We start from the raw sequence: 25,448 nt of genomic DNA, 5'->3' as shown, positions 1-25,448 counted from the left end.
GGTACATTTGCCCCATCTCCCCCCAATGGAATTATCAAATATATATGAACGTCTGATACGAATCTCTGTTCAAAGCTACTATTTAACTACCGCTCGTTGCGCGACACGATCTATTTTGATACCGAGGTGTGACTCTCTTCACTTGGGGCATATACAGTTTCGGACTTCATTCGGCTGCCTTCTAAAGCGACGAAGATCGACGCAAAGACATTAACTCTCTTATAATTTTATTAAAATCTGAAAGGGGCTGGAAAAAAAATTAACAGCTTATTAGATGGTCGAGTAGGACCAGCAAAGACTGAATGAGGAAGTTGTTCAAGTACTAAAACAAATAAATCAATTTCAAATTATTGAGTATTGAACGAGAACAGAGTATTGACAGACATGGCAGACTTTTTGAACGTAAGGGAAGCTTGTATTTTAAATTAAAGATATCTGTAGTTTGGTAACCTTTGAACAGTTGACACCAAATTCATAGAAATTTCAAGACTCTAGATAATTTCCTCCAAGAGTTATCGCAGGGACAGGCAGACACAGATGAACAGATACTAACACAAAAAGAAAATCGATCTAATGTTTTAATAACATATTAACAATATGTGAAATAATATAATAAATAAGACAGGCAATAGAAAAATATAAAAATAAATAACCAAAGTTAATATTATGTCATTGACCGTGAAAAACGGTGCGACAGAGTTACATAAAAATCTAGCAACTGGCATGTTCCTGAAGTGACATAAAACCAGAATGAATGCATGTTGCAGAAATGAAAAAAATAATAAGAGTCAATGTATTAGGGAAAGTCTAGGTGTGTTACCCATTATGAAAAATCGCTGAGTATCAAGTTAGATACGACATGACTATAGTGGGGATTAATATTTTTATGACCAAAGCTAGAAGCGTTTGGAGAAATGTAATAAAAGAAGCCAACCCCGCATAGGGACAACGATAAAGATTGGTGATATTGATAACATAATTTTTTACTGATCAATGGGATTTAAGTAGAGTATTTTATTATGCGTGCTTTAAATGACTTAAAAATTGTCTGTTTTTTGTTTTATGCTTCCAAAATATCGTTTACATATGGGGGGATTAAATCAAAAAATACCATTGACTGACGTAATTAATTACGCCATTAAACATACAAACTACAGAAAATATGAAGGACTGTATGAAATACCAACAGAACTACTAAAATCAATTCAAGAAAAAAACATTGATATTTTTGTATATCTCTTTAATACCATAATTATATACGACAGGGCATAAATATTGCTTTCTTGTAACTTTCGTAACGATTCCCAAAACGACAATTACAAAAGACTGCAACAAATATCGGACAATTACACACTGAAAACTTTTCGTAAATATTTTTAGATAGAATTGATTCACAGATGGGTTTTAGAAACGGTCTTGGAAAAAGATGTCTGTTCAATATCAATGTAATAAATAAAGGATATTATAAGAATGCTAAGATAGATGAAACAGAGAAACTTAATGCATGAGAGTGACCACTAGAAGACTCAAGGGTGGAATTAAAGTTATAGTTATAGTTTAAAAATCCTATGTTTTATTATCCTTAAAAACTATGTTCTCTCAAACATTTAATAATAATCCTTGTACCGGCATGTTACTAATATTTATTTAATTTCAATTTTACTAAATCATTTTTCACTTAATTTTTTATTTAATCAATTTAAATTCATATCTAATAATCACACACATATAATATTGGCACAATTGCTGTATATTATGTACCAGACAGCACCCGAACACGGGTTATTATATTTTCAGCATTTAGTATGCCATGTACCGTTGACCTGAGGATGCATAGCAAATTATAGTAAGCAAAACGGGTCGTTGGTGGTAGAATAAATTGATTGTGAGTAAGTCTTATTCTTATTTCTTTTTACCTATTAGATACAATATACTTCATTTAATAATACAAAGCAAGATAGATAAAAGACGAGGAAAAGGTCTAAGACGAACAACATGACTTAAAAACCTGAGAGAGTGGTTTAACAGATCTTCTGCATCCCTTTTCCGAGGTGCTGTCAACAAAATTAGTATACCCAATTTGATAGCCAACGCACGTTAATCGTCCAGAGCATAAGAAGAAGAAATATGCATTACTTAGATTGATTATTCCAAGGAATATACAAGGAATGAGAAACCGCAGTATATCCTGACTTAGAAATCTAAGAGAATGTTTTGGTTGACCTGTTTAGAAATGCCGCTAATAAGATTACGATAACGATGACGATTTCCACATTCCGATACGAGAATTCACTAGAAGAACAAAGAGGTAATTAAATTTTACGTCAAAACTGAACATAATTATGTCAAACAAAAATTAAGTGTTTAAAAAAAACTCATCGGTGTTATATTGGCTACTCTACTTATTTTAATTCCCCTCGCCCTCATGCTCCATATATGCAGTGTATAAAGCCCACATAGTGGCTAGAATCACATATTAAACAGGGACCTCCGTCTATATTTTCTAAAGGTTATGTAGCGCATCGCAATAAATGACATTTTTATATTTAGTACGACATTTTTCAAGTTTTGATATGATTCGAACAAACACAAATGCGTAACATTCATTATAATATTATAATAACAATTGCACTCCGTTCCAGTATTCTACCTGCATATGGAAACGTAATGTAAAATGATAAGATTATAATTATTATTAATGAACTTGTAACGAACGATAAATGTTACTTAAAAAATGCAATCATCTACGTATCTACAGCACCGCGTATAAATTAATCGTTATACTTAATACAATGTAATTCTGCGTTGCATTATAATCAAATATTCTTTCAATAAATAAAATACTATGTTCAAAAGATATATGTTCTTTCCACATTCAGTCGGATAGGTCAGTCTTTAAAAATACATTAGCAGGTGCCATTTCCTGAATTTGTGGTAATCGACAAAATCATTGATACAATTTAACTTGGTATACTTTATACCGACGTTATTATATTTCATTGGTATTCTTCCCTATCAATTTTATAACCATAAAAAATATATCTTCTTCTTTTTATGTAAACATGACTATCTGTTTTTCAATGTTCTTCCAGTAAGTTGTAACGTTGATTTCGTGGTCTTCCTACTGTCTTTACTACTCTATTTGTTGTCATTCGGCTTATACGGCAGTTCATCCTAATATTTTATTTCTTAACCAGTCCTTGATATTCTTCACCTTGCATCTACGTCGTATATCTGTACTTCTAGGTCTGTCCCACGGTGTTTTGGCAACAAGAGTTTTCATTTTTGCTGTTTCTAAAATTCTTTTTATTCTCTGTCAGGTCGTGCTTCTGCCGCGCATGTCATTATTAGTCTGATGACTGGTTGGTACATTCTGCCTTTCATTTATTCCCCGATATTTTTATTTCTCCTGATGCCTAGATATTTATACTCCATCACTTGTTCTATTATCTGACCTTCCAACTATAATTTACATCTTAGTCAATTTGCTGTTATAACCATGCATTTGGACTTTTTTGGAGAAATCAACATGTTAAACTTTCAGGCGGGTATATTAAATTGGTTCAAAATACGTTTTAAATCATCTTCACTTTGAGAAAAGTAGTATTGCATCGTCTGCGGAGTAGATTATTTTAAGTTTTCTTTCTCCCATTTGGTATCCTTTTTCAGTTCTTACTTTTTTATTATTTCATCCATGATCAGGTTACACAATAGAGGACTCGGGGAATCTCCCTGTCTTATCCATTGCCAGCTTCAATTGGGTCACTTAGTTGTTCTTCTACTTTTACCTATATTGTGACATTTTGGTAAAGTGGATAACGTCCTATAATTTGACCCTGTCTAATCCCTTCTTAAGGTCCACGAAACATAGATATGCCGGTTTGTGGTATTCTAATGATTTCTCTTGCACTTGTCTCATTATAAATATATCGTCGGTGCATGATCTTCCCGGCCTAAAACCTTGTTGTTCTGCTGCTAGATTATAATTTCATTTAGTGTATTTGTTATCACTTTGGTTGCCACTTTTAGTGCTGTGTTTATTCCTCTGTAATTTTCTGGCTCCGCTTTGTCTCCCTTTTTGTGGAGAATGGTAGTAGGGTGCTTGATCTCCATTCTATTATTTTTTTTTAACTAGTTTTAATATTTCTCTGGTCATTTTTTATTTTTTAATTTCCTTAATGTTTCCTTTACCATTTCCTCCTCAATATTTATTTCTTCGTTTATTGTCACTTCTGGCGTTGATGGTTCATTATCTTTACCTTTAGCAAATAGGGATCGAAAGTAGTCCCTTGCCACATTCCTACTTTATTGCCTTTGTCATGTGAGACAAAACATCGTCCAATTTAGCAATATCGATGTGCATGTAATCTAGAAGTTAAAGACTATTGGATGGAACTGGCTAGTACTGGAATAAGATTTCAAAGATGTTACAAAAGGTACGAGGATGGTTCTATTGGGTGCTACAGAGAAGATGAAAAATTGCCGAAAATGCTAATGCAAAGATTGATATCCACCTGAAGATTGAGAATGAAGGCGCATTTGTGGCAAGTGCTGGTTGGTTTAACCGATAAGCAGCGACACGGATATTATATGACACAGCAGTTCCATAATATATATATATATATATATATATATATATATATATATATATATATATATATATATATATAATAATAATAATAATAATAATAATACATGATGAGAGGTCAGAAGTGGACCAGATATTTACTTGGTTTAAATGCAAGAAGTTTATTACTCTAAAAATTTAAAAGAAAGTGACTGTATATGACAATTATTTCTAGTTTATTATAAATAAAATTTGAGTATACGGCACTAGTGAAGTTAACTAAGTATCGGTACACTTTCAACATAACTTTAAGCCTTTGATGATAGAAGGCGATCATAGGCATATTGTGTATTAAATTATCCTGCATGCGTCTGGTGACGGGTGAGACTGATTCGGGCCCGTGCAAAACATACAGACATACCGAGCGATAAGAAGTAGCCATTTCAAAATAAGTATGTGTTACTTATCCATAACCAAAGCATAACAAATGTAGGTATATTATATACTGAATGAAGCATGTGAAACATGTGAAAATATGAGTCTATGATTAATATATCACAAAATTGAATTGTTCCATAAAAATGTTATTTAAAAAAAAACTCGTTCTATTTACCTCTTTCTCTTGCTGCGGCGAAACGTTTTCTTTATTCGCTTCGTCGCCTTTGAAGTAATTCCACTCGTCTTCGGATTCGCTATCAGCTTGGTTTTCCACTAGCCCACTAACATCGTGAACTGTAACAAAAATAAGAAAATAAATATTTGTTTGTAGCAATATTAGAAAAATAATAATAAAACAAATAAATAGAAAATACATAATAGAAGCACCCAGTTCCGTCGTTTGTCGGTAAATTAACACGGTACAAAGGAAATTGGAAGATGATATATTATATAGCATATACTTATCCCTCCAATCCTTCCAACGTGACTCGGGACAGTTACGACCATTGTCGTGATAATTTTACCATGGAGTAGTCTAACGAAGTTGTTTATTTTTATCATTGTAAAAATGACCCCATTTACTAAAATTTTTACCGGCAACACTGGTGGACTAAACCCTCGATCTCGAGGGGACACGCTCCATTGGGATAGTTATCAAAAAGTAAATATTTATTAATTTCACACTAACATGGGGTGCCAACCGTGTTCTCTTTTCTTTTCACTAATTTGTATTTTATGATTCTCTTTGCCGACTTAAATCAGCAAAGAGCGCCTCCCCACGTTATGTGTGATGTCAGCTTCAGACTTCAGCTTAAGAACGAATGGTACATATGATTTACAACTGTGCAAGATGTAAGCTGTGCCAGTTTCATAGTAAATGTATTTACGATTAACTAAATTATAATATTACTCCAGCCGTCAGAGACGAAAATGCCACTGAACCTCTAAAAATCATACGAACAAGCTGAATTTTGCCGAGAATATTAATTTTGGGACCCCAAAAAAGATGCAAAAAAGTTTACCACTTTTACCCCCGGGCTTCCCCCTAAAAACCCCCTCGCAGGGGTGTAAAAACGTGAAAAAATCGATTTACCAAGAATCTGTACACCGTAGAAAAAATGTTTCAAATAAAAAATGTATCTGAGATAATTTTAAACAAAAATGTTTATAAGCATTTTTTGTGTAGAATGAACCGTTCTCTTAGAAACAACGCTTGAAGTGACCGTCGATTTTGCATGTAAGTTCGCACGAAATCAATGTTCAATAAAATTTGTATCAGCTGGACGGTAAAAATTCGATATCTTTTGATCCAAATGTCCAATCGACAAAAATCAAGATGCGTTTTAAAGGCAAAGAGTGCAGCTTTCGCATGTTTTTTTTCTATTTTGTCGTAAATAAACTCAGTTTTTATAAAGGTGTTAAAATAAATTAACGAGGCGCGATTTTTGCCATTTTTTACGATTCTCGTGAGCTCAAAATAAATATTCTCTGCAAAATTCAGCTTGTTCGTATGATTTTTAGTGGTCAACTCTCTGACGACTGGACTATATATATTTGAGAGGTCTTTGATATACCTCTTATTACTGATAGAGGTTGGTTGTTCTTTAATATGTATCGCCTCCAATATACATCTTTTATTGAAATTTAAATTTCCAAAATCTGTGTATTTTTGAAGTCAGGAGAATGGTTATTTTCATAAGACTGTATTGTTTGGTTTTTTATGTTTTATATTGTTTTTATGTGAAATAATCTGTCTAGTATAAATACTAATATGTGTGTCGACTCTATGAAAAGTTACAGTCACTACATTTTACTTCATAAACATCTTATTGACTGTCTTTATTGATAACAGTCCGACGATTATGTCCAACATTTATGTTTTACCTAGATAACATTTAGACATTTGATATTGTTAATTTTTAAGGTGGTGTTTGGTAAGTATTTGATCTTGGGATTGTTGTAGAAGGCTTTTTAATGGTAAAGCTTCTTTTTCTAATAAAATGGCTGCAAAATTCCGGTTTTTATATTTTGTTCTAAAATATTTTTGACCTTTCTCAGATTTATGGAATAATATTGTATTGCATCATAAGATAATTTAATATAACACCTCTTTTGTGTGATATGTGTGTCAAAATTTAAATATATTCTAAACCAAACATCTCTTGTAAACCCGTACGTAGTTATTGGGCGGTCGTTGTTATATTGCAAAGCAAACAGAAGTCAAGAAAAGTAATTCTGTTATTTTTTATTTCATGAGTTATACAACATGTATTTTGTTATTAAATCTATTAACATTTGCAGAATAATCAACTTTATTATATGGAATACAAAGTAAACAGTCATCAACATCGTTTATAGAAATGCATATTGTATTTCAAATTAGTTGTAGCTAACATTCCCAAAATTTCCAGTACTAAGTTTGCAAATGTTGCCGAAATTAGTGAATCCATGAAACCCATTAGTGATTACCTAAGAAATCATAGAGTAGTATTTGGTTTCGTGTTGAAAAAACCTGAAGCTAATACAGAATTTTACAAACCTCTAAAAATTAGTCAAGGAGAAGAGAAGTAAATTATTTGATGTTATTTCCAAGATAGTTTCAATTGGTATGTTAGTATATAAAGATTTGTCAAAAGATATAAGTTTGTGGTTTATTGGAATAGATTTTTTTCTTGAAGTCTTGAAATAAACTTATAGAAACCTCATGAATCCTATAATGATAGGGAGTTTTGCTATGGCTATTTTGAGATGTTACATGTTGGACAGCCAACGGTACTGATAATTTGAGTACAATGAAGTTTGAGCATGTAAGGCGCAGTGTCACTGTAAGATATAATATTAGTTTATTTTTTATTTAGGTCTACGTATATTTTATTATGGGATTTTTTAATAAGTTAGTTTAATGATGTTTAAATTTTATTTGTAAGATTCGATTTTTCTTTTTTATAAATACTATAGTAGTATTCGGATTTTACCTTTATTACAAGAAATTCAGACAAATATATATATTCGAAATTGAACAACAAAGTGTAGGTACAACAATATTTTGCATTGAAACGATGTTAAAAAAGCTAACAACTATATAGTTGATGGTATTTTAATCGACATTAGATATACTTAAATATAGTGTACATAACCACGTAATGCTTACAGTATGAAATCACCTTTGCCGCATATAAATAAAATTGATTACATTTTAAAAAACTGTGTACGGCAATAAAAAATATTGAAGCATGACGATGGCGTGTTCTTTATTAAAGTTATAGACCAAGGACTTATGACTAGGCCATAACCAAATTAGTATTGCATATAGTAAACTTGTAAATCTTCTACAGGAAGTTGTTTATCACAGTAAATTATTTAAGGAATTAATAAAATAAAGGATAGTAAAGGATATGGCACGATTATAAATAATAAAATTCGCCCAATACATAAATTTACATAATCTATTTAGGATATATTAATAATTATAAATTGTAATAGTTTGGGAAATTTTTTTAGAAAATAATGCTGCCATTGATAAAATCAGAAATAAATACAAAAAAGGTATTAAAGAAAACATTAATTTGTCTTTAAAAACTAAAAAACCAAATGATTTTTGAATGTATTCAGTGAGCTTTGAAGTACTTGCGCTAATAAAACTCATGTGAGTGCTGTTTCGAGTAGGGACATACCGTTCCCGGACAGATAAATCTATATTAATCAACATCATGGCATTTAATTTAATTTATTTTTATTATTTATGGCATGGCACTTGACACATTTACATTTAAATGTACATATATTACAACGTAGCGCAACAGTGGCAATTCTTCAAAACCTCTATATTGGAGCCAACTAAGAAAGTACTTACAACAACCAAATGTAAGAAAAAAGAGTGGATGACCGAGGAAATTCTAGAGTTGATGAATGAAAGAAGAAAAAACAAAACCATCAATACGGTCCGCTATAAACAGCTTCAAAACCAAATAAGAAAAATTAGGGAGGCTAAAGCCTACTTCTCTGAAAAATGTAAAGAAATAGAAGAACTGCCAAACAGATATGACAATTTTAATCTACATAAAAAAGTTAAAGAACTAGCCGGAGTAGGAAGTAGAAGAACCTCGAATATATTGCTCGACAAAAATGGAAATATTATATTGGAAACAGAACAAAAACTACGACGATGGAAAGAGTACATCAAGGAATTATTTCACGATCAGAGAGAAGCTAGTACATCTGTAGATAGCCAAACGGGAGATGTAGGCCCAGAGATAACCAAATCAGAGGTTAGTCAGGCATTAAACTCAATGAAAACCAATAAATCTGCTGGTCCAGATGAATTACCAAGCGAGCTATTAAATTTGGTTAACGAGAAAAACCTAGACATACTAGTAGAACTGTTCAAAGCTATCTATACTACGGGAATCAACCCTAGAGAAATGTTGACATCAGCATTTGTGTGTTTGCCAAAGAAAGTGAATGCCAAATAGTGCAGTGACTATCGAACCATAAGCTTAATGTCACATACCTTGAAAATTCTGTTGAAAATTATCCACGCCAGAATTCATTCTAAACTGGAGCTGGATATTAGTGACACACAATATGGGTTCCGCAAAGGTATGGGTACCAGAGAGGCACTATTCTCCTTCAACGTGCTGACGCAGAGATGTTTGGATGTTAACCGTCCTCTTTACGTCTGTTTTATAGACTACAATAAAGCGTTTGATAAAGTAAAACATGACCGACTCATGGAAATTCTAAAAAATAAAAACCTAGATGAAAGAGATTTAAGGCAAATAACAAACCTTTATTACAATCAGCGAGCAATAGTACGAATTGAAAAAGAGACATCTGAAGAAATGAAAATAAAGAGGAGTCAGGCAAGGCTGCATACTATCACCTCTATTACATATTTAACGCTTATTCTGAAGAGATAATTCGAGAAACTCTGGAAGACAACATCAGACAGAAAGACTCATAAGTAAAATAGTAATGTGGAGTAAGGAGTACAGACTCTCGCTTAATATCAAAAAGACGAAGTTAAAACTTAAAATGCCCACCCACTGCTTAGTGATGCAGTTGTTAGTGCAATTACTTCAAAATTCATTGAAGATAAACTGATAAGTTCGAAAACGTTCGTTCTTAATAGAAATCAACTATTGTAACCCAAAGGAAGTTTTCACTTCAATGTAAAAGTTTTTTAAAATAAGGAAACAACATAATATTATTTATGTAACAAGAACTTCTTGTATGAATCAAATGTATATATAACACGGCGTCACTTCAGTATAACCACAATCATAACAAATCTCTCAAGATATCAAGAACTGGCTTACTGTTTATATACGATACAACGAAAATCTGATATAGCACTACGATGAAAGTAGTCTCTAATAGGGACATACACATGCAATAAAATTACGCAAAGAATTGCGGTGGAAACAGGTCAACCATACACTATCCATTTTTCGTGAACTTCAGTTTCTTTTTGTCGTGTACCGTGTACTCCTAAAACATGTCAATCGCAGTTTGCTTCGTAATAATCATAGCAATTGAGTTGGATGTCGATGTTAAAAAAAGAAAAATAACGGGGTATGGATGAAAGAATGGTTCAAGGAGTCATGCAAATCGTCTCAAAAGAACTTCACGTCAATTATAATTATAATTACTTGACGTGAAGAGTGAAAAAATTATTTACGCATCGACATCGTTAGTTTTTTTTTAATTAGTAGATATAGCAACTTAGATTATATTAAAACAAGACACGTATTCCACTGGTATTTACTTCTAAAGATTTAAAATAGTAAACAGAAAATATTTTATTAAAAAACGGTAATTTATGCCCAATTCCAAATAATTTTGTATTTCTGCAATTAGTTGTACAGCACATCAGTTGAGGCCTGGCGCCCAGGATGCAACTATTTTAAAACTACGGTCTGAAACCGTTTGCCCTTCCAACTGTTTTGTGACCTCGGCAGCGTAAAAGCCCGCGGATTAGCCCACGAGGCGATCCGACTGTAACTGGTTTCCAATTAATCTAAAACCAATTTTGTTCGACCTTCCTCCTGTGGTAGCAGTTGCGTTACAATTTTTTGTAGCCAATATTAAAATTTTACAAACCTTTCCGAATTGTAGTTGCATATGCTGCTTTCTGGTCTGACACATCAATAAAGGATTTCGTTCTGTTATATTCTATTATGGTGGAGGGTTTTTGACTAGTGCCTCTTGATGTATATATATCTTGCATTTCTGGTACATCTTTAGTGGTCAAAAATAATACATCCCTTTTATCCTTCCACTTGCCTACAATTATGTTTGTATTGTTCTGCATTGCTCTCATTTCGCCCTTTTTCAATATAGCAGAAACCACATGTGTCGGATTAAATTTCCTTTTGGAACGTATTGGAGTTGGTATATGGAATTCCGATTAAATGAGTATTAGCTGCATTGAGTTGCTGAGCTAAAGTAATGCTTGTGTAAAAATTGTCGGTCACCAACGTTCTACCACTATTTAATAGCGGTGCCATAAGTTGCAACACTACATCCGTCGCAACACTTGTATTCCCTGGTCTAGTAGATTTTCCTCCATACAATTTTACTGCGTATGTATATCCACCAGCAACACATAATTTGAACAATTTGAGTCCATATTTATGTCTTTTATTGGGGATATACCGGCGGAATCCAAGTCTGCCACGAAATGGTATCCTCGATTCATCTATACAAACATTTTCCTGTGGAACACACCATTTTTGGAATGTTGTGTTCATTAGTGTTATCAATGCACTTATTTTGTATAACTTATCATCTTTGTCGTAGTTCTGGTTATCAGCAGCATGAAGAAAATGGAGAATAGATTCGTATCTATTTCTGCTCATTCCACATTGCGTACTAATGATATTTTTGTAGCAAGGGTTGTTGCTCCAGTAGTCTCGTAAAGAGGTTTTTTATCTAGACCCATCCAAATCGTCAGTCCAAAAAAACATCTTAACTCCGTCGAAGACAACTCTTTCCCATTAGCAGCCAAAGAGTGTGGTGTAAGTTTTTCATAAACAATACCATCAATTATTTTTTGTTCCAAGTATTTCTTTGATTCCCTAATCAGTAAATCTATAAAATCTTGGTCAACAAATAAACAATAAAATTCAAATGGTGTAGTTAGTGTTGTTAGGTGTTCCGTGATAATGGCATCTTGTACTGGGTTAAATGTAAATTTGTTTAGTTTATCCATATTAGGAGTATCCCATATGAGATGTGGATTTGGTGTAGTAAGCAAAATGTCAGCTGAACCAGAGTTAAAACTATTGTTTGATTCTACACAACTGGACTCATTTTCTAACATAACCTCAACTTCATCAGCAGTACTTGTACAGGGAATTGGTTCTTGAATTTTGCTTGACATTTTGACCATTTTAGACTTATATAAATTGAGCTTAGTGCATTGTCTTTTACGTGTCTCACTTAAAGTTGCATTGTTACTAGCATCAGACTCACCACTATCAGACTCACCACTACTTTCTTCCAATTCATAATTTTCATCATATAAACTATCATCGCTAGCATAAAAATCACTATCTTCTAAAATCCGTTCTAACTCTTCTTGTGTTAAAGCTTTTTTCGGCATTATAAAATCAATATTACAACTTACAACACCTACACAAATACACGCGTAATGTCAAAATATAAATATTTATATAACCTTAAAATTCTGAAACTTGTCACGTAAGTTGTAACCTGAGGCAAATATGTTATCTCCCAGGACCAGATGAATCATATATCAACGCTATTTAAATGTAGCTGTGCATCTGATACAGTCACAGTCGATAATGTAACTACATTACGTGTGCCCAAGTATGATGCACATGGTCTGTGAGAAAATTTCACTGTAGCCGAATTGGGTGCACAATGTCGTTAAAGTGTTAAAAGAGATCACATTTTCTTGGAAAAATCAACAATTTTCCTTTATAAAGGTTAAGTTATTTCTTTGAAAAAACACATCAAAGACAGAACATAGGACTCCACAAAAAACACATTAAGAAATTTGTTTATGGTACGAGTGTAAGATATCTTCCTGACCATTCAGTGGAGTTGAGGCGGCAAACAGAATGAGCAGACTCGAATGCCGTCCCTTTAAATGATTCCTCAAAGAAGATGACAGTTGACATGTGGCATACCTAGGAATGTTCGTAACAAGATATCTTTTGTTCAAATGTCTATGGTAGCCAAGAAATATATTTGTGAACAAAAGCATTTTTTTTGTCAGAAAAACTGAATAACTATTTTAAAAGCTAATTTTTTAAGTTATTTTTTCTTATACCCACCATTTTGCCGCATTTAACATTGTATTATAAGCTGATAACATTTTTATATAAATCAACTAATCCAAAACCAGTCGCTTCGTGAACGGACACAGGTTTTATTTAGGTTGTAAACCGCTTGCAGATGAAACTAGTTATCAATAGTTGTTTTAAAACAGTTACGTCGTGGGCGCTCAACCAAATTACCCAGCAACTTTACTCAGAAACAATCGCAGTACTAAAATACTGACAAGATTTATTTTAAAATAATATTCTCTATACAAATTTTACGAACAATGGGCTGTTTGTAAATACCTCAAAAATTCGAAGAAATGCCGAATCACCTTAGCCTGATTAAATCGGAATATTTACACATTAACGGATCGATGAAGGAAGATTAAAAATATTTATTATACCTAGAATATACCATGCGGTCCATAGGTATGTATGGAATAAATTCATTTTTGGCGTTATTATGTACTATCTGAAAAAAACCTGAAACAGGTCGATTTTTATTCTTAAATTAACAATTTTACAGTATGAAAATATTATCCCCTTCCAGCACCCCCTTTGAATTATAAGCACCCCCTCGAAAATTTTAAATAACAAAGGAGGTCGTGTGGCACCTTGTTAGAAAGGGATTTTAGTCCTCTGTTTAGAAATATAAAGTTTTTTAAGTTTGGTGCCATATTCACTGAGAAAATTGATTTTTAAGATGTAAAATTTTGATAATGTATCTATCACAAAACTTTAGGTTGAATGAAGTTAATAATGTCTCATAATATTTAGAATGTATTTTTCGATGTAATTTTCAATTAAATTAAATGTTCAAAATGACCACAATTCACTTCTTGACAACCTCGTTTAAATAATTTCTAACTATACGTGCAAAATGCGGAAGAACTGTGTCTTATTGGTAGTAAATAGATCGATCTATCTCATTTGCATGATTGACGCCAAGAAAAAATCTTCGTAATGTAGGCACTAAAAAGTTAATAAAAAAATCTAGATAAACCTCACCATCAACTGTGCTCTCAAAAAAATAAGGACCAATAATTTTATTGTTAATGATACCAGCCCAAATGTTAATTTTTTTTAGGATATTGTGAGAGTCTCACACACCAAGTGAGGATTTTTTCTGAGTTTGTTAACCGTTCCGTTTAAATGAAACGTTGATTCATCAGAAAAAACTATTTTGTTTATGAACTGCAAATCTGAGTTCATTCTGTCCATCATTTCACAGAATTCTTGCCTTCTATCGGGATCATCTTCATTTAACTCCTGAACCAACTGAACTTTGTAAGGGTTGTATTTTTTTATGCAAAACTCTCAAAATAGGTAGATAATTTACTTACATCATTGACGGCGGCCAGTTTTCGAGTTGTCTTATGAGCATTTTCCTCAATCTCTAGAAGTACATTTAACTTTTTTTCATCAGTAAATTTAACATTTCTACCGGGTTTTGAATATTTTTTACATGTCCAGTATAAAGAAACTTCTTTTCAATTTTTCTAACTGTAGACTGCGAAACTTGTTGACTAGGGTATTTATTATTAAACATTTCACAAACCTCCATTTGAGTTCTTGTTTTATTACCAAAACCAATCATAATTAAAATGTCTATTCTTTGAGTCTCGGACAAATGAGCCATAATTAAATTTAATACGCGCACAAATATTATACTGACGTCTTTTAGTAACTTTAAATACCTAAATGACAGCAGCCTACTAGATTCATATCAATTTTTTATTTGGCTTTTTGACTAATATTTTATTATCTTCAAAGTTTTTTCCCTAATGTTTAGAAGAACAGATACGAAAATACCTGATTATTTCTAATGTATATTTTAATAGATCCAGCAATATTGCTGATTTAAAAGTTAGGATGACGATAGAAACTAACAAAATAACCGCCGAGGTCATACAAAATGTACGAGAATTCCAAAACCGCCTCGGTTATTATCAAGAATTAAATAATGGTGGTCAAAACATTTAATTTAATTGTAAAAATCAATTTTCTCAGTTATGATTACACAAACTCAAAAATATTTATATTGCTGAACAGAGGACTAAAATCCCTTTCTAACAAGTTGCCACAGGACCACCTTTGTTATTTAAAAATTTCGAGGGGCTGCTTATAATTCAAAGGGGGTGCTGGAAGGGGATAATATTTTCATACTGTAAATTGTTAATTTAAGAATAAAAATCGACCTGTTTCGGGTTTTTTTCAGATAGTACATAATAACGCTAAAAATGAAGTTATTCCATACATATGGACAGCATGGTACATACTTTGATAAGACTAAGAAATTTCTCATATTATGGATTTATTACCCTGATTAATTGAATCTTACAGACATTAGATGCTATATGTAGTGCTAGCTACAGCATAAATCTAACAAAATTTTTGTATAAATCGTATAACACATGTAATTAAATTAATCCGATGCGTTGATAGAATTATTTAGCCTTACATCTCCCCAGAACAATGAAATCATTTTAAGTTTTATTACATTGCATTGTAAATTATTCATTATCGCATTGTTGATAATGTTAACATCGTATTTATAATATTTATAAAGAATGACATCCTTTACACATGTAAAACTAAGCTTTTATCAGTCGCATGTGTTCTACAGCATACACAATTAAACATAAATGACAGGCTGCCCGCTTACAAATGTGTTTGTAAACATTTTATTGATGGACCATACAAAAGTCTATTATAAAAAATTAAACTTTATTGATAGTATAGTATATAGTCATAACGAGTTCTTTGTTCTAAAATAGAATTAAAGTCGACATACTTGGCCGGGTCAGAATACTTATATGTAAAGGGCAACGTGTTATTGTCTAATGGAAATCTCAATTTAGACGTATAAGAGCGCACAGCACATCACAAAACTATTACTAAACCGTAAACGCATAATAAATTTTATTTCAATACTCATGAAGCACAAATAACGCAGGTCTGCGACATAAAAATTGTTTAAAATTGAATAAGTGATTTTTATAGTATTTTCAACGCTAATTTTGGGAAAAATAGTGAAAACATTCCATCACGTACAGTTATTCCACAAACTGCTTGTCTATTTTTAGCTTTTTTTCGGTATTTTTATACATAGTTCCGTACTCTAGTGAGTTTGAATTTTTGTTTTTTGGATCTTTATGAACTGTTTATTAAGCCCATAGTACTTTTAATAAGTATAAAAAATACTTTAAGGTATTTTCAGTTAGCTGTTTTTTTACTATACAAGTTAAAGAGTTGATTAGGAGAAACCACCATTATTTTCATGTCGGTACTTGTCCATTGCCTCCCCTCCCTCGCCATCCACTTACTGACTCACTGAGCATCTTTTATGTCAATGCCTGTCTGCCACAGTGCCCATCCCCCTCTCCATCACCAAGCAGTGAGCTTCTGCTACCTGTTCTTCAGTTCACAGTATCTCTTCACTCTGTGCTATTCACGTGCTGTGGTTACTAGTGATTTGTAGTAGTGATTGTGAGAGTAGTATTAAATGATATCTCGTGACACACGGATAGTTGGCAATAAAGTGTGAATCAAATAACTTTCAGTGATTTTTTATCGAACTACAAAGAACATAAATTCAAGGCATCAGCCTAAACAGATTGTTTTCTTGCGGTGTGAAGTTGTTTTATGAAAAATGGCTACCAGAGGATGTATCAACTCACCAGATTGCTTCTGCTACATTTGTGGTAACTATACAGTTAAAAAGCAACAAAGAAACATTTCCGATTTTGTTGAAAAGGTATATTTTGCCTATTTTGGTATAAAGTTGGGCGATCAAGACAAGTCTTGGGCCCCACACAAAGTTTGTTCAGTGTGTGTTGAAGAACTGAGACAATGGTTTCAAGGTAAAAAGCAGTCATTTCGTTTTGGAATACCAATGGTTTGGAGGGAGCCCAAAAACCATAGTGATGACTGCTATTTTTGTTCTTGCAATGTTCAAGGTTTCAATTTGAAAAACAAAAAGGATATTTCTTACCCTAACATCAAATCAGCCATTCGCCCTGTTCCTCATGGACCTGAAGTACCAATACCCTCTCCTCCAGTTTCTTTGGATGGTATTTTAGATGACCAAGAAACAATGGCTCGGCTAGGTGAAAGTGAAGAAGACAGTGATGGCTATGATCCTGGCACAACCGATCCCGTTCCATTCTCACAATCTGAACTGAATGATTTAGTTAGAGACCTAGGTCTTCCTAAAGACTCGGCAGAACTTTTAGGGTCTAGATTAAAAGATAAAAATATGTTGGCTCCGGGTACGTCCTTTTCTTGGTAGCGTTCCAGGGAAAAGAAGTTTGTATCTTTTTTCTCTCAAGAAGGTGACTTGGTGTTTTGCAGTGATGTTCCTGGACTTATGGCACGTTTCAAAATAGAATATGCTCCTGATGAGTGGAGACTTTTTATAGATTCTTCAAAAAGAAGCCTTAAAGCAGTGCTTCTACACAATGGCAATAAGTATGCTTCTATGCCAGTTGGACATTCTGTTCACTTGAAAGAATGTTATGAAAACCTCGAACTGGTTTTAAACAAACTCTGCTATTCAGTCCATAAATGGACACTATGTGGTGATTTGAAAGTGATCTCAATGCTGCTTGGTCAACAAAGTGGTTATACAAAGTTCCCTTGCTTTCTCTGTGAATGGGACAGTAGAGACAGAAAGCAACACTACATTAAAAAAGTTTGGCCTTTGAGAAAAACCTTACAGGTGGGGGTTAATAATGTTGAGAGGAAAAGCCTTGTGGATCCCAAAAAGGTATTACTCCCACCACTCCACATTAAGTTGGGGTTAATGAAACAATTTGTAAAGGCGTTGCCAAAAGAAGGGGAGTGTTTCAAGTATATTTGTGGACAGTTTCCTGGTTTATCCGAGGCAAAACTAAAGGAAGGAGTCTTTGTCGGACCAGACATTAGAAAACTGATGAGAGATCCCAATTTTATGGACAAAATGGAAACAAACGAAAAAGCAGCATGGACATCTTTTAAACTAGTTGTTACCGGTTTCCTAGAAAACAAAAAAGATCCTAACTACAAGACAATCGTCGCAGACATGCTCGACAACTTTAAGAAGCTGGGATGTAACATGAACATTAAAGTTCATTTCCTCCATTCACATCTAGACTACTTCCCTGCAAACCTTGGTGATGTAAGTGAAGAGCAGGGTGAAAGATTCCACCAAGATATCAAGGAAATGGAAAGAAGGTATAAGGAAGATGGAACGTCAACATGATAGCGGACTACTGCTGGATGCTAAATCGAGATGACCCTCAACGAGTACACAGCCGGAAAAGCAATAAAAGAAGCTTCGACGGAAAGCAAAAGCGTTACTATGAGGACTTATGAGCTTAAAGAGAAATGTAAGTGTACTAGATATGTAGTTTATAACATGTATTATACATGAAATAAAATCCTTTAACTTAAGAAAAACTTTGAAAAATTGCTAAAATTTTGTTTTTATACCAAAAATTAATTCCTTTTTTGTGAGAAAACCTTACGTGATAGAAAAAAATGGATTGCATTTTTGCAATCAGCGCTGAAAAATACATAAAAATCAGTTATGAAATTCCAAACAAGTAAACCTGTGTAATGTAACGCTAAAAATCGAATAAAATCAAATTAGATCAAATCGTTTGTCCAAAGGTTCGTATTGAACTATATGGAATTAAAATTAAATTTCCCGGCAAAAACTTTTAGCTCCCGTGCCAAGAACAAAGCACTTTAGTGGCAGAACACGATTTGGCACGTAGTATTCGTCAATTACCGCTAATTATAGCAATATAGAGTGCATCCCCCACCCCCGAAAGACGAGAGTCGCCAGACTTCTTAGCGACAAATCCCAAAGTCGCAACTCGTTTTGTGGAGGTGAAAGCAATACCTAGAACTTTCTAAAAACAAAAATAAGGCTCCTTAAATGTTACATGTACTCAGTGCTTCTGAACGGAGTAGAAACGTGGACATTTAAGGCGGAAACTCTATCAAAACTTCAGGCTTTTCAGCTATGGTTATACAGGAGGATCCTGAAGATATAATGGACAAAGTCATCAATGAAGAAGTACTATGGAGGATGAACACAACCGCGGATTTGGTCAACATCGTGAAGAGTCGTAAGCTGCAGTACTTGGGACATATAATGAGAAATCAAGGCAGATATGAGCTACTCCAATGCATTTTGCAAGGTAAAATTTGAAGAAAAAAGGGCCCCAGGACAAAGAAGAATATCCTGGCTTGCTAACCTGAGAGCATGGTATAGAAACACCTCAACACAGCCGTATAGCAACTAACACAGTCATAATAGCCAGAATGAGCGCCAACGTTCGGAACGGGCAGGTTTTGTGTAAAACTTAGAGGTCGCTGGTTAAATGATTTAGAATAATAATAAAGAAAAAATGCAATATTTTGATTGTGAATAAATTAGCAATTAATTTAAATATTACGAAAAATAGCTGACTTAACTCATTGCTGTTATCTGTACAAAGGAAAAAACCTTAACTTTGAAATATGGTGTATTAATTATTGTAGCCAGTGGAGTAGAGTTGTATCTGCGCGTGGCGGCGCCGCCCGAGGCACAAAAAAGGCACATCCCGATAAACTCAAGATGATTACAGTACGCTGTCTTGATAGAAAGTGTCGTTCGCCCTTGTAAGGATAAAAATCTGTCCCTACGAATTCTAACGGGTGGTCGACGGAAGCAAACCCCCATAAATCAGACTGCAATGCACTTCTAAAAGGCTAAAATTAAACTAAATGGTCACAGAAATTTGATATTTTACAGGGTTTTCTGCGTTTGCGACGTAGTTTCTAAATAACAGTAAGTACCGCCATTTTACATAAATCTTTCTCATTTTTATTTTAAATCATTTCATCATCTCTCGTATTTTTACTTCAAATCATTTTATGATCTTTCTAGTCTTGATCTTAAATCATTTCATCGTCTTTATTTAAATCAATTCGGCTTTTGGATGGTTCTTAAAAAAGAAATTCTTTTTGGGTGTTCGCAATAGATGGACGTAAAGTAAGCGTGTCCATTAATAAGTTTTCTTGCCGTGTGGATTTCTCCAGCGGTCTTCGTTTTCATTTTTAGGTGTGGCCCCAAATATTTACGTCATTCTAGTGAAGTGCTTCTTTTTTATATAGACAACAAATAATATGGACAAATGCTCAATTTTTATTGAGCTCAACTTTTATTGATGCTCAACATATTTAATTCATTATGGTGTATTTTAAAATATAGTTTGACTTCGTAAGGCGTAGTAAATGTAACATCTAATTTTATTTGTAAATACAACAAATATGTTAAATTGTAAACTGTTGAGCCGGGAAGAATTAAGATGAGCTCATTCTACTCTATCCCTATATTGATATCTCTCATGACCCGGTCCTCTCATCTCTCTCTAGGTCTTGCGCTTTAACAAATCTAGCTATACCTTCTCCGTTTATTGTGTCTCCTACTTCATGATTAATTATTCCTCTCATTTCTCCGTTTTCCATTCTTATTGGGCCCATAATTCTTCTGAGAATTTTCCTTGAGAATAATATTAATCTTTCTTAATCTATATCTGTGAGACACATGGTCTCGGCTGAGTATGTAACTATTGGTCTGATTGCAAGTCTGCATATTTTCAGTTTTGTATTCCTTTATAAGTTCTTGTGCTTCATTAGCCTATGATTTCTCCAGTATTTCTCCTTTACTTATCTTGTTTTTAAAATTCACAATTACTCACAAGTATTTAAATTGTTAAACTCTTTCAAAAATGTAGTTTTCCATCTTGATTTCTCTCGTCTTGTTATCTTTTCATCTAGAGTAGATCAGATTTTTGTTTTCGTTAATTTCTAGACCTCTTTTCCGAGCTTCATTTGCCAGGATTGTTAATGCTTCTTTTAATCGCAAATGAAGATTCTAACCAATGAAATATTTAAAGAAGAAATGATATTCTGAATTAATTTTCACTATTTTTAAAACACACCTTTTGATATTATAGGACTATTTTAGTTTGTATCCAATATGGAAAACAGATAATTAGCGTCAAAGATAATCTAGTAATTAAAAATAGATTGTTTACATTTACCTCGAAAACAAACAAGCAAATTTCTAAGCAAACTAATAAATTGATACGACGAAAACAAAAATATCGCCATAAGCAATATTAACAATACTAAAACCATCATGTCACAAGCACAAACGTCTGTTAGTTTATTTTTATTGTTACAACCACACTCAAACTCTTATTTTAGAACATTTTTGATCTAATAAACCATTTTTATGATCAACTTTTTTTAACTTTAAATCTGAAACTTTCGACAACAAAAGGCAACCAATCGTATAGAAACTATTGTTATAAAATCATTCCTTTGAGAAAAAGATAGCAAAACAATGAGAAAAATCAAACAACCAAAAAAACATTTGTCGGGGGCAGTAGAAGAAAAGCGTTGTCGATCCCCTACAATTCAAAGAACAATATCGCAGACAATCTGCATATACCGCATTCTAAATTGCCGTTTTATGACGCCGTCGAAGAGGACAAAAGACGATTCCTGACGATTTCCCATTTCATCTTGCAGCCGTGCCCTTGGCATCCGTACAAATAGGATCGGAGCAATTGTACATGTCGGTTGGGACAGTTCCGGTTTTGAAACATTTTATTGAAAAATGGCATATAAAATACATTTTTAATATTTGTATCTTAAAACAAAATGGTTGAATGTTATAAGCTAATAATAATATTCAGAAAATTAATAATTTGACCAAAATGCTGTTAATGATAAATATTGCGCGTGATCGTCGAGAAGGAAAAGTTCGGTGAAAGGTGTTATACTGATAAACGTAGCAGACATGCTCCAAAGTTTTCTGAATCTGATCGTTAAATTGTAAAAAAAAAACACAAAAACATAATCCCAAGTGATGTTGGTCATTATTTAATAGCTAAATCCGCAAAGGAGTACATTAGCACTGATTTAAACTTTCACAGATTGTTCAAAGCCTTTTTGCAAATGCACCCAGATTCATATAAGTTTTATAGGTCTCTGAGCATTAAGGATTTTCCTAGCCTATCTTTCCACAGACCATGAGTTGATACATGCAGTAGATGTGACAAAATTCATCGTCAAATTAAAGCTAAGGATGGGTATGATGAACTGTGTCTTCTGTCACAACTCAACTAGAGCTTTATCACAGTAAGGCCGAAAGGGCTAGCAAGATAGCATTGACTCTCAAGATCCCGGAAGCACAAAGTATTGTTTATCTGGATTTCCAGCAGGTCATGTTTGTTTTATCATTGACCCATATTCTATCTCTCTAAGTTATCTTGCTATAACTTAGGAGTTTATGTTCGTGATACGAATGAGGCCTATATATGTATGTGGCATGAGAGATTAACTTCTCGTAGAACCAACAAAATTCTCTCATATCTTCTCCAGCTTGTTAATCGCAGTCTGATTCTTAAGAAGTACTTGGAAATATGGTGTGATAAATACGTTAATTTTCCAAATTATTTTCTTTGACCTTGACTTGACATTTGATTGACATGTTCACACAGTTTGTTATATTTATCTACAGCGACTCTGGCAACACTTTAACCCTTTTAACTACTTCGAAATAACGTTTTGTTTTGCAATTCCATTTTATACTTGCTTTTAAACATTTCTATATGGATTAAGTTTGGGTTTCGTTGAGGCCATCCTCCCGAGCGAGAAAAAATCTGGATCGTATGGCAATAGTTTTAAAGAAAGTCCACTTTCTTGAAGTACTTTGTCAAATTGAGATTGAATATGATCTTAATAATACAATATTTAAGGTCTAAGATTTTATTTAAAACGGTATTTGTCAATATTTTGCGCTTCTTTCCTAGAATAAAAAAGACTGCATTGTAATTTTTCACAATTAATGTGCTATTACTCTCGCCCAAAATTCAGAAATCTAACACAGCACAGATAGCAATCTGTGGACAGCCAAATAAACGGATTTAACGAATTAATGTTATTTCTTATCCAATTAATTCCGAAATGTGCAGGCCTCACACTAAATTAAATTTAGTTCAGTGGACAACAAATACTCTGCAAAATCACCAACACGATTCTGATCTTTGTGGTGTTATGTCTACCCCGAATGCGAGGCTGCATTCGGTTCAATATAAATGAGCCACCTGTTGCATTATTGTTGTATGTATAGTTGTGGTCCTTGCCCTGGGGCACACTCCTATCGCTTCATCGCGATCGATATCAACTCGTGAAATATGCTCTCATCTGGTGGAACTGCCCTAGATACAGGCCATAATCGAGAAGCCTAGGACTAATAACTTTATAGTATATAGTTTTGACGTAGCCAAACTTGAAAAATAAAATATTGCATTGTACATTTTTATTTTCGACATGTTGCAGGATTAATGGTTACAATATGCCCAAAAATACCTCTCCTTTTATACAAATGTGTTTATAATGATATTTATATTCCTTAAATGCTATTTCTTATTCACTTATGCCCATAGACCTAGAGATGGGGTGTGTGGATGCCCATCGAGGCAACCAGAAAATAATCAAGCCAAGAACAAAAAAAGATAGAGAAAATTTATAAGAAAATAGGGCCAGAGCTCACTAAAAACTACACGTTCAATTTTTGTTACCTACATATTCAGGATAATTAATTGTTATATTCCCCATATTAATGACCCCATTAATACACCTTTCAGTATCCAAGAATTATACGGGGCTATCTTCTAGACAAAGCTTCAGGTCTCTCAATGCTTCCTCAATTTTTTAAAAACCTCCATATTTTTTAAACTTAAAAACAATTCCCATCATGGAGAAAATCACTATTAATTCATATTAGAAAAAGTATATGCCCCTCAACTATTAAATTTTTTGTTAATTTGGTACAGCATAATATCCACGGCCAATTTTAAACAGGCTTCAGATCAAATCAGTAACCCAAGGATAATTTTGTCCTCCAAACTTTCATCATGCCTTATCAAACAAAAATGAAGTTTTGCAATATCTCTTAGACATTCTCCTGTCTAGGCATTGCTTCCAAATCCAGTCCAGCGCAAAGTATTCAGGTAGAAAATTTTGAATCTCTCCTTAGGACAAGACCGGACTCATCTCCTGTAGTCAATTGCGTGTTACAAATAACTCTGAAACTATACTGTCTATCAAATTTTAATTACCCTTCAAGGAAATACTAACCCGTTGACCACTACTCCAATCAGTGTTCTTTTCCAAACAACCTTTTTGCGAAATAATCAATCAATTCCACTTCAATAAAATAGACAGATAAATTTAAAATTGAAGAAGGTGTTGACTGTGCTGGTATACATTCACTTCAATTATAGTGAAGTTGTTTTGACTGACTTCCTAGCAATTGCGGTATTTATACTGCCCAATTATATGGAATATTACAAGCTATGAAAACTCCACTCAACAATAATAAAATTGTAGCAATGCGTACAGAATTCAGAGTGTATGTAATCGTCTTAAAACTAGTGATATTGCGATTAAAATATTGTGGGTTGACATTCCACGTACTAAAAAAACCGATCTAGTAGAAAAACAAGGGTTTTCTCTGAAGAAAATCATAGAAATTCAAATATTACTAGAAGAGAACTATCAAGCAAAAGAGTGTCCCTATAGCCACATATTTTTTACCATAATGAAAAGAAAACACAAATCTATCCTTAGGACATAGAAAATAGAACACAGGCACTTTATACGAGGGTGGATTGATATAAAACTAGCCTTTGGTAGAATAAACAAGTTTTTTGCAATTAAATCCATTTATTTCTCAACATAGTCCCCTTTTAGCTCGATACACTTAGTAAGACGATGTTCCAATTTTTTTATCCCATCCGAATAGTACTTTTGCTCGAGCTCTTCAAAATAGGCCTAAGTTTCAGCGACGACTTCATCATTTGTTGCGAAATGTCGTCCTCCGAGCCATTTTTTTAGGTTTGGAAACAGGAAAAAATCGCTGGCGGTAAGATCTGAGGAACACGGTGGGTGTTCAACCAATTAATAGCCCAATTCGTGTAATTTTGCCATGGCGGCGGCCGATCGGTGAGCCGGTGCATTGTCTTGGTGAAAGAGCACTTTTTCGCGTTCCAAACCAAGGCGTTTTCGACGCAATTCGGCATCGAATCGATCCAATTATGCTG

General features: G+C 33.4%; 1 protein-coding gene across 1 annotated transcript in view; it reads right to left on the bottom strand.

The window, feature by feature from the left end:
• The window catches only part of LOC140436744 (uncharacterized), an 808,356-nt gene that overhangs the window by 45,441 nt on the left and 737,467 nt on the right, over positions 1-25,448 (bottom strand). The window contains exon 11 of the mRNA XM_072525808.1: positions 5,181-5,299. Within this exon, the coding sequence (XP_072381909.1) occupies positions 5,181-5,299 (119 nt within the window). The remainder of the gene's footprint in view (positions 1-5,180; positions 5,300-25,448) is intronic.

This window comes from Diabrotica undecimpunctata, chromosome 3, assembly GCF_040954645.1.
Source record: "Diabrotica undecimpunctata isolate CICGRU chromosome 3, icDiaUnde3, whole genome shotgun sequence".
Taxonomy (NCBI): domain Eukaryota; kingdom Metazoa; phylum Arthropoda; class Insecta; order Coleoptera; family Chrysomelidae; genus Diabrotica; species Diabrotica undecimpunctata.
This window is presented reverse-complemented; position numbering and strand designations above follow the sequence as displayed.